The sequence below is a fragment of the Mya arenaria genome, chromosome 13, assembly GCF_026914265.1.
Source record: "Mya arenaria isolate MELC-2E11 chromosome 13, ASM2691426v1".
In the NCBI taxonomy this organism is placed as follows: domain Eukaryota; kingdom Metazoa; phylum Mollusca; class Bivalvia; order Myida; family Myidae; genus Mya; species Mya arenaria.
In genome coordinates this window covers 11364822-11379009 of record NC_069134.1, presented here as the reverse complement: position 1 = coordinate 11379009, position 14188 = coordinate 11364822, and the positions used below count along the sequence as shown (strand labels likewise).

At 39.0% G+C, this 14188-nt stretch overlaps 1 protein-coding gene across 1 annotated transcript in view; it reads right to left on the bottom strand.

The window, feature by feature from the left end:
* Positions 1-14188, bottom strand: part of LOC128213357 (uncharacterized) — a 45611-nt gene that overhangs the window by 12655 nt on the left and 18768 nt on the right. The window contains exons 23-40 of the mRNA XM_052918973.1: positions 9251-14129; positions 8837-8979; positions 8552-8700; positions 7839-8022; positions 7453-7612; positions 6926-7107; positions 6393-6676; positions 5970-6117; positions 5295-5427; positions 4856-4989; positions 4415-4570; positions 3773-4142; positions 3343-3557; positions 2269-2661; positions 1789-1912; positions 1136-1333; positions 568-787; positions 71-213 (exon numbers count right to left, since the gene is read on the bottom strand). Of these exons, the coding sequence (XP_052774933.1) occupies positions 71-213; positions 568-787; positions 1136-1333; positions 1789-1912; positions 2269-2661; positions 3343-3557; positions 3773-4142; positions 4415-4570; positions 4856-4989; positions 5295-5427; positions 5970-6117; positions 6393-6676; positions 6926-7107; positions 7453-7612; positions 7839-8022; positions 8552-8700; positions 8837-8979; positions 9251-14129 (8215 nt within the window). The remainder of the gene's footprint in view (positions 1-70; positions 214-567; positions 788-1135; positions 1334-1788; positions 1913-2268; positions 2662-3342; positions 3558-3772; positions 4143-4414; positions 4571-4855; positions 4990-5294; positions 5428-5969; positions 6118-6392; positions 6677-6925; positions 7108-7452; positions 7613-7838; positions 8023-8551; positions 8701-8836; positions 8980-9250; positions 14130-14188) is intronic.

Below are 14188 nucleotides of genomic sequence, written 5' to 3'. Positions count from 1 at the left end.
ATGCTCATGTAAGACATTTTTAGTTTTCATAATTAGTTATTTTCATAGTTATAGGTATTGTTAAACCCACCATAGATCTGTGATTTGGGTTGTCTGTTTGTTTTCAACATGAGGCTCTTTTCTCTCAGTACATGTAGAGTGATGTCCCTTTGCTGGAGCAGGGAGTTGAGGCGACTGTACGCATAGCTGTCTGATGTCTGACACAGGGAACAACTGGAGAGGGACATTTGTTTTATTAAAACACAGATCATAAAAATGAAATGAATTTAACATGCAAACAAAATATTGTAGCACAATATAGGAATCAATAAATTGATGACATTTAAGAAATATTTTTTTTTATATTCTCCACAAGTCATTCAATAAGAAAGCAATTCCCTTACACATAGAATTAAAATTTGAAAGTCATGAATAAATAATGTTCGAAACAAACATATGACATTTTGGGACAAAACAGTACTTTTATACATACAGTACAGTACATTGCACCTGACCTGACTTTTCAAGAGCCTCATTATTGACCTTCCCTTACCATATCACTTAAAAGGTTGTAAAACTGAGCGTTACCTAGCAAGGACAATGGATTTCTTTACTCCGGTCCTGAAGGGCAACGAGGTCGCGTACATGACGGCGGCAAGGGGGTCTGAGGTCATTAAGTTCTTCTGGTATCGCAGGTTCTCCAGCCCCATGGCGACCTTGGAACCCTCGTTGAAGAGTTGCCCCTCCATTGTGTGGGAGACGACCTCATCACTGTAACCCACAACACTGTACTGGTTGCCCCGCATACCTGGAACACAAAAACATTTACATATACTTTATTGGTTGACAACAATTTTAGCATCACTCAGGCATTTCTTTTTTTTCCCTGATATTATATTAGTTATTGTGAATAATTAAACAACAGCTTCTAGATGATTTGATGTTTCACTTTTCATTGGCTATCAATACAACTATATACTTATGTACATATGTATTCTACATTTTTGGCTCTAGTACACAGAGTATCTTTGAATTTTCATTCATTTAAATCTATGTCTTAATTGTTCATCAGGAAAGATAAATAAAAAGTTAAAGCAATTAACAATTTGTTACTCATATATTCATCAAGATCTATAGTAATGAAGGGAAGTCTCACCAGATTTCTCGAGCGTCTGTTCAAGGGTAATGACAACATCTCTCAGTTTTGACTTGATGTCCTGATTGCATCGCCCTTCTTCCACGACAACTACAACATCCATTGATTTAACCGGCTCCATACCATCTGGGCTCGATTTTTCATAACGAAGCCTCTCTGATGAATCAAACTGCTTCTGGCTGTGGGACTCGCACTGAACTGAAAAAGTCATAACGTAAAATAATGAGTTCAGATCAGAGTTTTTTTATTTAACTTTCAGTATTAAACTGGCGACAAAAACAATTCATTTGACAAGTAAAAACATATTACCGGGTAATATCTATGATAGATTAATTTAATATGACTTTTTTGAACTTGTTAACTAAAATTGATAAAACGAAATTTTAGAAAAATTGTATTTATTAAAAAAATTGTATTGAATGACCGGTCATGTGTCCTCTATTTTAACAATAAAACAGTGTGTCATCATGAGCTTAGCTCATAAAAAATGAATAAATGTGCATTCACTTTAGACAGACAAGCAGCAGAGATCAATATGAGAGAGGTTTAAATTAGGAAAAGGATTAAATCTTCGACAAATGATCAACATTATTCTAATTTTAATGTGAGAATAATACGAGGAAATACATGAGACAGCTCCATCCTCAACCTACCACACTGTGAAGGTATGTAGACATCCACTCCATGTTTGGCACACATCTCCCGGTACAGGGTAGCCATGTCACACACAGCACTCGGGTCACTGTCACAGCTCAGGCGGTAGTGGCTCGGTTCAACCTGCGAAATAAAGATTAAAATAAGTACCAATCTTTGACTACAGTGTTTCAATTACTAGTATATGAATAAATCACCAAAGGTCAAGTTTTATGAACTTTCACATGTATAGTCTTTTAAAATGATGAACTAAGTTTTTGTTACTGAACATTATCATTGAAGTAGTTTGACTGGTATATATTTGCTGATTTTTCATGACACATACATACATGAGAATTCTGTCCATGTAGTTCATACATTTATCCATCACATCTTTCACATGAAATATTTATGGATTATTGGTTCAAGATAGAAAACTTGGCATTATACTTATTATGATTTTTTTTTTTAATTGTAAGGAATACATTGGCTATAGTTACATGTAGGAAGCAAGGTCGAAGGTTGGAGGTAGTGGCTTCGAATACGGCAGTGCAAGTTTCATCACGTTTGGTCACTTCCGGGTCAACAAAGATGCGGGTCGACTTACACGAGGCATCCACCTCCCAGGTGTTAAAGTACCGTCTCAGTTTTGCCTCCTGGATGCCATCTGGGGTCATCACATCATTGCTGTGTTCATAGTCAAAATTCCCAAATAAACCTCCCACTTTATTAAAGTACCAGCCACTCAGATGGACTAGATGGTAGTCGTTCTTGAAGTCAGACATGACCACGAGGCCGACCTTGCTGCTCAAGGTGACCTTTGACCCTGACCTGACGATGCTCAACCTGTCTGTGTAGTATGGCAGCTCTGTAGGCTTGTTATCCACCATCACCTGAAACACATTTGTATTATGATGCCTAATTTGGAAGACACCATTTAGGTCTATGGCATGCAGTGACATTTAAATAGAGTGCTTGGAAATGTATGGAATTAAATCATTATTCACTATTTCAGCCAAGCAGTGACATTTAAATAGAGTGCTAAAGGCATGGAATTAAAACACTATTCACTAACTATTTAGATCAAGCAGTGACATTTAAATTGAGTACTTAAAAATGTATGGATTTAATTCATAATTTTCTGATAAAAGGAAAAAATCATTTCAAATGTGACCAATACATTTGGTTGTTCTATTGTAATATTTGTGCAACAACAGGAGCAGCAGCAATCATAGCAACTACCAATCCTTTTTCGCTTTAGAACGTTTATAGTTATATTTGAGATGTGACAAAAATGCAGTTTACATATATGTAGTGAGTATGGGTGACAAAAGTGACAAGAATCAGAAAATGTTATCTATTCTTTAATCTGTAAGAAGTGAGCAAGTGAGTACAAATCAAAATCTGCAATCTCACGAGCAGAGACTTGAACATATCGACTAGTGTGACTATGGCTATGACGAACCAGATTATCTATAAATCATGTCACAACTAAACATTTTGTCCGAAAAACAAGCTTTCCCTGAAAAACATAATAGTAAAGAAAATCTTATCAAAACACTTTTTAGACTTACCATGTAGTTCTGTAGTATCTCAACAGTTCTCCCATCTACCATGGTGATGATGGACTCCTTCGCGAGATTACGAGGTCCACCAGTGTACTTGAGGACGACGCTGAAGTTGCTGTTGTCCAGATCGGTAGCAAGAACGTAACTGCATAGTCCTGCCAGGTCGTAGTGATGCCCATCAAATGTAGTCAGGTGCTGCTTGCCAGAGATGGTGCCAAATGCTGTAAAACATGAAAGTAAGTCAACTGAAATATTAATTAAAACTTTTTCAAACTGCCTCAAAATCAAACTAGGACATGAACACCTGAGTAGTTATTGGATGCACATTATTTGCACAATAATAGGTTTTTTGGATTGGATTATTTAGTCAACTATTTTATATAATGTGGTTTATCTGATATTCAATTATTTTAAAACATGCAATAACTGCACGCACCATCAAATGGGGGCACCCAGTCCTTGTGGCTCCACTGAACATGGGGCAGGCTGTAGTACAGATCCCAGAGGCAGATATCTCGCCGAGGGAAGTACTTGTCCACCATCTTTTCAATCTTTGTCATGTATTTATCCACTGTGATACTCATCAGCTCATCAAAGTTTTCCACTGGGATCGGAAGATAAAGGTCAAACTCAATTTCACCCTTCTGGAGGTCAAAGGTTGTGACCTTAGACTTGTGAAGGTCAAGGAGACCAATAGGTAGCTGGTTGAACTCTTCTAACACCTTTGATCTGAGTTTGTCAGATAGGCTCTGGAGCAACTCTTTCAGTGACATCTTCATGTCAGTGTACTCGTAGACCCAGGTTAGCTAAACAAATACACAGAAAATACACAGGGTTAAATTGTTACTCCCAATATACTTGAATTTATAGCACAAATCCTTAAGACATGACCATAATTTATAAAAGAATATCATGTATGTTCATTGATTAGTGGTGTAGCAGCTTCCAAATACATGTTTGTGTCAGACATTTGGTTTTGTAAGTCATGGTATTGATGAACAATATGCAAGCTTCTTTCATTTCCATGAAGTGTAAACATACAGTGCTGTCATTGATAGTTCCTGCTAAAAGAGCCTACCTGTTGATACAGGTCTGTTATGGCCTTCTGCACATCCTGTACATCCTTGTTGTCCATCAGGTCACCAAAGTTCTCCGCCAGAATCTCCCGCGTACGCTCCTGCACCAGGCGCAACTTCTCGGGAATACTGTCTGTACGCAGGACATCATCCAACATCTGACAGTAAATGAACAAAAGGTGACTTACTACAACACTGGGCGAAAATAAAACAGTTCCTAGTGAATCTGTTTTTAATGTTGCCTAGAACCTTTTTTATTCTATCCCTAAATACACACAGTATGAAAAATATCCTGTGCATTTAAGCCAGAACAAATGATATTTCACCTGCCAAACTTTATATTTGTATTTTGCGTAGTACAAAGACACCAAATAGGACAAAATTTAACTTAAATAATATAGTATGTGCTGACAGACAGGGAGTCAGTACCATTCCTTTCATACCTTCTGTACTGTCTGTATTTTCTGGACAATCTGTGCGTGGTCAATACTGGAGATGTCCACTCCTTTGGTCAGTCTGTCTAGGGCCGCCTTCACGTCATCCAGGTACGGCTTCATGGTTAGCTCCTTCAGCAGAGCTATAGGGTAGTGTAAAATTATTATTTGAATGTTTTTTTTAATATACAGGCTACTTTAGACATCATAAAACTTATTTCAAAAGAACATCAGCATTTGCTTATCCATAGTGACACAATTGTGAAAATTTATACATTGACAAGATTTCTATCAAAATGTAGCAGAAGACTGAAATTTATTAAAACCGTTTATAATATGAGTCTAAATGTAAACGCTGTGACTAACAACCTTTGTCCCTTCTGCATAAGAACCTCAACAGAACATAAATTCTATAGGCAACATGAAAACATCCAATGAATATGCCAACCTTCAATGAGTTCCCGCAAACTCAGGGAGATGTCAGTAATAGCCTCATTGTACATGTCAGACAGCTTGTCAAGTCCCGCCACCATCTCACTGACCACTGTGGCGAGCTCCAACCTCAACGCTGCCTCACCATCCTGAAGAGAATGCGAAGTACAATTATTACAGCTGTTTTGTTATCCTAAGGAAACACTTCTGACAACGTAATTATAATGTTTAACCTCGCTTGAACCACCTCACTGACCGCCATGACCAGCTCGTACCTCAACCTTGCTTCAAAATCCTTGGAGGAAATAGCCAAGCATTATAGTCAACCACAAAGGGAAAATTAACATAGTAGATTAACATATGTATAACTTTGTCAGAAATGATTAGTATATTCTCTTTATAACATACCAGCCTTAAACATATCATCTAATGTTTATAGACACACTGCTTCTTTGAATATGCAATATGATTGTTTTTAAAAAGTATACAAAACATAAAGTAAAGTGTTTGTTTATTAAAGTGTCAACCCTCTAAAGTTCTGGCCAGCCCACTGGACCTATGAGACACCTTGATCGATAAACATCTTGACTCGCCATTCCTATCCAATATATAACAAGCTAAATTCACTACACAACCAAAAAAAGCCTCATACGAAACACACAAACACATTAAAATATTACACAAGACAAACCTTGATGCCATCGGAGATAGATTTCACAAGTGCATTATATTTCTCCTGGAATGGGTACTGTTCAATCTTGTTGGAGATCTCCCTTAATGTTTCCTGGACCCGCTCGTACATGGACTCCATACGGGCAATGGCTATGGCATAGTTTGCCCTGAGATTTGGGATAAGTAAGTCATTTAAATAATGTAAGTTAAAGACATAAGCTTAACATAAGTAAACCATATAAATCTCCTCAAAGAATATATAACAAGTTGTAGCTGAACTTTGAATGTAACATCAATTGACATAGTGATATATAAAGCAAATGCACTAGCCCATTTTGTTCTCATTTGAAGTTTTTCTATTTTGTTAATCCACATTTCAAAAACAATTAAATCTATGATAATGGATTAAAAAGAGCAGGACACTATCTTATTTTCTACTCACATCATGTTCTTGACGAACTCATCATATACGACCTCAAGGTCCTGCAGGTAGAGCTCATTCTGTTTGTACATCCTCTTGAGTTCCCTACGCATCTGGCGCACCTCCCGCTGCACCGATTTCACCTCCAACTCGTAAGAGTCTCCAAGGGGAGATAATTCTGCCTCCAGACTGGCACTGATAGCCTTGTGCTTCTGCTGTAGGACAGTTCCTAGCTCCTGTAGACTGGACTCCACCACTGGGCTTAGCTCTGAGACAGTCTGCTGTAGAACCTTGGCTCCATAAGTCTGAAATGAAATATGTGACACATGTACATATAATACATTGACTTAAAGGTCAACTGTCATGAGGTTGTTCAACATGTGCCCTCAAGAAAATTACAATTACAGTCCCTTAAGTTATTATTTACAGACAGAAAACCAAATAAGGCCTGTCTATCTTTTAGAAGCAAACATTTGGATGAAAACTGCCTGATAAGTTATAGTTAGCCCCTCCCCTTCCCACCTTTTAATGTTCAGTATCTATAAAGTACTTACAGTGACTTCACTGATGACCTCTGGCCTCCACTTGAGGTGTCCATGTAGGACCCGCTCACTCAGTTGTGCGTACAGTCGTCCCTCCTGTGTGGTGTCATAACTACCCTTGGTGTTTGTCTCGGACAGGACTGCAGTGTCGTTAAGCATCAAAGCCTTGGTGATCACCTTACCACTCATGTCATCTGTGAATGCATAAATAAATTAAACAAATACCAGATTGCATGTGTTCTGTAATACTATATTCACAGCCTTGTATTTTTCAAGTCAATGGATCAACCTCTAGAAGCCCTCCTTACAAGTCAGATAACTTAACCACATACTAAGCAAAGGGAATACCATACATCTCACATACCCACTGACCTCTGCAACTTGATTGGAAGTTAAAAATGTTGGCCAAACATTAAGCAAGCGTCCTTGTTTCTACATTAAAATCATATAACACCTGCCAGCATCTTTTGCAATACCACATTCATCAAAGAGATGATATAATAAATTATTTATAGTAGAAATATATTTCCACAACTGACCATATGTCATGGTAGCCTCAAGTGTCCTGATATCAGTGTCCAGAGAGATGTCCGTCTTCCAGCGTGGCTCATTGTTGCGGCTTGTTTCCATGGTAACCAAGTAAGGGGACTGGCTAGTAACTGCTCCTCTGAGGCTTACTGATTCCTTATGGGAGCTTAGCTGAAATGTTTTTTTTACATTAAGTTCACAGAGACAATGTTAGTACCTTAATAAAAAATGGGCATTAACATAAATCTGCAGTATGACAAGCAACGACTTTCAGACCAATATTTTATAACCAACCATATCATATGTAAATTTAAGTCTTTCGATGACTTATAAACATGCTTCAAAAGTTTGTTTGACAGTTATTTTAGCATTTTAAAATTATTTGTATATAACAAACCTTGACATTGACTTGTTTCTGCTGGAGGTCAAGGTCACCATGCAGAGTGAGTGATGTGACCTTGTTCTTCTCCTCCCCATAGGAGAGCATCACATTGCCCTCACGGTTGTACCCCTTCCCTGTCATGTTTGCCATCATCTCAATGTGCGTCTGTGTGTCAGCATGGTCCACACTCCACCCAGCACTGAGAATACCACAAAGAGTGATGTTACAAACTGGCATGAAAAACTACAATAGATTGTATAAATGTCAAGGTTTCATTTTTGCAATTTTTTCCAGAATTGATTATGGTTCAAATTTAAAACGCAACAAATACCATGGGTAGTCTTTTAACCATTGCTCTCACATGATTAAATAATGGTGTTACGAATTTAAAAAATCGCTACATTGGCCAAAACCAAGCAATCACAAAAAATGAACCTCACAAAACGAAGCCAATTTACAAAATCAATGATCATATGCTCAATGCCATTAAACAGTTGATTATCAAGATGGAAGATCACTATGTCTAAAAAGATTTAAAGAATGATAATGTTATAGCCGCTGTTGCAAACCAAGTAATATATTATAGTACATGTTAACAGAAATGGACTTAAAATAAATTCTAATTAACCAGATTTAAGATTTCCAATCTCATCAGTTTAACAAATTTGCACCAGTTCATCTATAATTCTTCAGAATATGGTTCATCAATTTTAAAGATAAATGATTACCTAAACTCTGTCCACTGTTTACTGTCATCCTGTATGATGTATTTAAGTAGGACGGCCTTGTTCAGGTCTGGAGAGTATGTAAACTTGGTCTCTCCCTCCAGCAGACGTGGCCCGTCATTCACAGACAGCTCAGTAGTCAGGGTTAGCTCCTGAAGCAGAATTAATCATAATATACATATTTTGAATATACCTGGACTCTTATTTTATACTGACAATATATGGATATTATCGAGTTTAATGAGTATCAATTATGAAACAACTCAATTAAATCCAAGGCAATATTACCTTGTCCATGCTGGGCAGACGGATCCCGAGCAGAGCCATCTTCCTGATTTCAGTGGGAGCCACCTCCAGTTTTACCTCCACAGCCTTCTGTCGGTCCTTGTCTGCATCCCAGTGAACAGTGCCGATTGTCAGGATCTTAGAGCCTGTTTGGTTAATGGCATCAACTTTAAACCCAGTAAGATATTCTTAACTAACTTGTATAGGACAAGTCTAATTTAGCCATCATCAACATTGTTCAAGAGTTTGTGATCTTTTTAAGTATAATTCATCTACAGGAAGTGAAAATTGTAACAATACGGAATCCCTTCTGCCTGATAAATAAGAGTGGGAAAATGCCCTGTGTCATTTATTACCACAAGCTGATAAGATATTTACTCATCCTTACATTACGAAAGAACATTTAGTTGTGCTCACCCTTCTGTATGTACTGTCCAGTGATCTCTACATTTCTTGTTGGCACAAATACTGAGAGGTCAGTACTGTGCGTCTCCACACCCTGCACGTTCATCCAGGTGTATGCTGTGCTGTACCCAGCTCCCTGGTTCTTCCCCTCATCCCAGTAAACCTTCCCACTGTGGGCCATTCGCCCTCGGGAACTCTCCTGGCTTGTCGAGAAGCTCATAATACGGCCTAGTCTAGTCACACGAACGCTCAAGTCCTTCTTTCTTGTAGAACTAGTAGCCGTGTTATCAAAGTCAAACTGCATTCCAAACACACTGTCTGCATCTGTCTTGTCCCAGTTCAGTTGAAGGTTGCCATTAACACTTTCTCCCTCATTTACACCACTGAAACTGAACTCCATTTCTCTGGGAGCATGGAAAGCTATTAAACCAGAGAACTTGTTTAAAGCCCCAAATTCTGTCTCAAGGTCAAAGTATTTCTTGTCATTGTATTCTATCAGGGCAATCTCTCCTATCTTAAATGGAGCAATGCCATGCTCATGGCCAAGTTTGATGTTGAAGTTGGTGAGCTCATTAAATGTTGTTTTCAAACCTACTCCTCCAAATGCTTTGACATTTTCCATATCCTTTAATTCCCAGCTCAGGGCACCATTCAGCTCAATCTCAGTGGATGGGTTACTGTGCTCAGAATAGAATCTAACCAATGGCTTATATTCCCCATCTACTTTCTCATTCTTCACATGCATCTCCATGTTAGGAATTACTGTAAATGTGCTTTCCAATTTTTGAGATATTTCAAAGTCTTTGATAGATTTCAGTTTGAAATTCTCAGTAAATGTCAGTGTCTCACCTGTGTGTCTTGTCAAGCTGAGCTCCTCAAAGTTCAATGACTTGAGGCTCAAAACTTTGCTTTCTGTAGACATTTTCCCTTTCCAAGTGTACCAGTGAAGTGTAAAGTCTTCGTCAACAATAAAGGCCAAGCGACCTGATGTCATATCTGGCCTCAACACAAACATCAAACCAAACAATTCCATTGTATCATAAGAAATCTTGCTATTAAAGTCAAGTGCAGAAAGAGATGCATGATCTACAGTGCTTGAAACTATTCCAGAAATCTTCAATGGATATGTGAAAGCAGAGCTTGTCACTGTAGCGTTGAAGCTGATTGGTTCATAAAGGATCTCTAGGCTGTTCTTCTCATACCCTTCAAAAGGTGTTGTGTAAGTATAGGAAATCTTGCCCTCCTCAAGATGCTGTTGTTCCATAAATATTTGATCACCGTATGTATGAGTAGTTGTTACATCAACGGTTAAAGGACTTGTGTTCATTGTTGTCAGTTGAGAGGCTATGTATTTCTCTAGAAGGGGTGTTTCAAAAGAAAGCTCTAAATCTTTGGTACTGATGGTATCAAGCGTTTCCTCCTTCGAAGAGTAATGCAATCTGCTGTAAGCAAAATCTGGGTGAGGAAGTTCAACAATCGTATTGATTTTAACGTTTCTATCTTTTCCGTTTAGTGTATGGTCAAAATTAAAATTAATATTGACACGCTTATCTCTCATTTGTGCAAGAAGTTGAGAAGAAATATCCATACTTTCAAGCCTATCAACATTTTGGTGATGTTTAAGTGCTATCTCATTAACTCTCACGTCATTATCAATCATTGTTGTAGTCTTAGCCGATGCATGAAGATCTGGAAGGTTGTACAAGAATCTTGCTTCGCCAATCGTTCGGTAGTTGGGATTGAGAACGTAGTCAAGATTGGCTCTAAAGTCAGTGAGTTTTCCTGTGTAGTTAACAGCAAGTGAGACATCATCAGGCAGGTATGGGATTCTCAACAAGGCTGAAGTGTGGACTTCATTGGGATGAAACTTGTGTTGGAGTGTGCCGTGCCATCTCAGACTGTAATTACACTCTGCAGTGGCTGTGAAGTCGGACAGAGAGCCAGTTTTGCTGATGGTTGTATGGATATTCTCATACCTCTCGAAGGGAGTGGTGACAACAGCTTTAGCAATGGACTTTTCATCATTGTGAGTGAGATCAAAGTCTGAGGTAATCATGTTTTCATTATAGGCCACCTCAGCATGTGTTTGTGTATTTGGGAACTCTCCTTGATGTTCCAACTTAATGTGAGTTCGTGTAATGTTTGCGAATGGAGTTAGAAATGTAATTTGCCAATCTAGGTCATTCTTTTTTACTTTGAGTAGATTTTCATAGGAAATGCTCTTATCGTTTGTCTCATATTCAGCTACAGTGTGGTAGCCAGTGTCTGTATTCTCGTGGATCAGGTTCCACCTAACCTTCTCATAGCCTCGCCAGTAACTGTCCATCTTGAACGTGGATTTAACTCCATTGGTGAGAGCAAATCGTGCCTCGGTAGATGCCGGTCCAGGGAAATGTTCTGAACTTATCTTGGCTATAGTGTGGAAATTTTTCAAGTTACCATTGTGAGTAAAACCAGCTACGACCTCCTTATTATTTGTGTATGGACTTGTAATCTTCAGAGTTCCCTCAATCGTCTCAGCTGATGTGTACCTGTAGTCCAAATCCATGGTAACAACTTGTGTGGGCAGGTATTCTAAACTGAACTTGGATACACGGGACACACCCAGAGGATTACTATCAAAGCTTGCCTTCAAGTACGGATACTGAGGGTAAACTGTATTCAGATTAAATTCTCCAAATATTCTTGATCCTTGATAATATGACCATTTAAAGTCTGTATTTATCTTGCCAACATATGGTACCATTTCAAAGTTGGCATCTCCATTGAAGTTTGTCTTAGTGCCTTCCAACCTTAATGCTGTGGTAACACCAGGGAACTGAGGGAAAGTTGATCTCAGGTTAATCTGAGTGAACTTAACATGGTCAAATCTGTATAAGATGTGACATTGAATACTCTGTTCATTGAAGCTTACTTTAGTACTTGTTTCCCAATTAAGACCATTTCGCTGTCGTTTAGAAAATACGGTGATAACATTAGCGTGAGGCACTGGTGTGTTCAGTGAGAATGTAGCTTCATGATTCCCAAACTGGTTGTAGAACAGTTCACTGGCAGCTGTGATCTTCCATGGTGTATTTCCCCAGCTCAACTCAAAGTTACCCCTGTATGGCATAATACTGTGTATAGAAGATAATTTGAACACAATGTCTTCAGAGTATCTACTGGTAATCAGTGTATTTAGATCGAAGATGGTAAGGGACGCAAGTAAGTTCACATTTGCCGTCATGATCTCTAAGTTATCCTTTATAACAGATGCCCGAGTATTTATAGAGCCTGGCTTGTTCTGGTGGTCAAAAGTAATGCTTAGTTCACGGAGCTCTTCCATAGGAATCAAAAGTTCAAACTTGGCATTAATATTGTTCTCTGTAGGCATAAGAGAGTGATTTTCACCGAACTCAATTTTAAATCTATTACCTCTCATTGGTCTGATATCTAACAAAGCTTTAAACATATCTGGCTGTTGGCGCAGTTCCCAGTCTGCATCAATTTTATCGTTAGGAGTTGTAACTCGCAATAAGCCTCTGTTGTTAAGCATAGTGATGGTCTGTAGACCAGGGACACCAGTGTTCAAGGTGAATGACAGCTCTACATCAAATTCATCAGTGTGAGAGGCTACCTGTTTCTCCATTGTCATAGACGCCTTGAAGTCCTTATAGTTGTCATTGTGTGCACCTTTAATCACCAGCACCCTTAGAGGCTCAAATGGAGTATGCAGCGCAAATGTTCCATTGAAGGACCGGGTGAGACTGTTTGCAGTGAACTGGCCATCTGTACTGACCGAGAACCTGTTTTTGCCCCATTGGAGCAGAGCGCTTGTCTGAAGCTGGTCTTGCAGACGATGTTTGAAGGTTATGGCCAAGGTCTCGTAGTCATCAAATGGTGTTAAGATTGTTCCAACCATATCTACACTGTTTGCTGTAACAGGCAGCTTTACTGTAGTGGAGACGAGGATCTTCTTCTTCCGTGCCCAAGTTAGACTGCTCTTCGACTGGAGCTGTTTTTCTCCGCTGATTATGGACACCGAGAGACTTAAATCCTCGTAGCGTTTAAACGGACTCTCAAAACCTACATCAAGTTCAGTTCTACCTGCTCCATTGTACAGGTCATCTCTGAAAATAATGAAGAATTTGAATTTCTCTTCTGGGCTCCAGGATAATTCAACGTTTGTTATGTATCTATCGGCAGTGTTGTGTTTCATGGAGAAATCTACTGTCCGTGTAGGATAGTATAGAGTTGTGCTGATTTCAAAATCATCCATGCTCTTGATATCATAGGTGATATTGGTCAGGAACCTTTCCTCCATATTAACATCAGCATTCCACTGGACATCCAACATTCCATGCTTTTCTGTGCCTTTAGATGACATGGCTGTGATGATCATCACTCTCCTTGATGGTACAGTGAAGTCCAGCATTACTTTTCCAGTTTTACCTAGTTCATACAAAACCTCCCCGAAGATCCTGTACACCTTGCCACCTTTCTTGTAAGAGGCCTCCCCTGTATAGCCATTCTCTACCATGTTATACGCCCCAATCACCCGCACCGGCTCAAGGTCAGGCAGACTCAGTCCAACTTCAACCTCATACATGGAGTGAGTGGCTATCTTCAGAGCGGTTTCAATTTTTGTTTTCCGTCCTTTGATTATCTCGAACTCCACGTTGTTCACATATTTGTTTTCTGTCTCCCGTCCAAACTCTCCAGCGAATGACATCTGACGGTCTTCGGGAAGGCTGATGGTCAGACTGCCAGAATATAAGTGGTAGAGGTTGGTTTTGTTGTGGTATCGCAGTCCAAAACCAACAATTCTGTCTGGGTGATACTGAATCTTCACATCGCTCTCGACCTTTCTGTCGCCCTGGATATGACCGCCTGTCACCTTCACATTCACACCCTGGAAATATTTCCCATGCATTTTAAACCAATAGTTTGTTTCGTTATGTATCTCCTTAA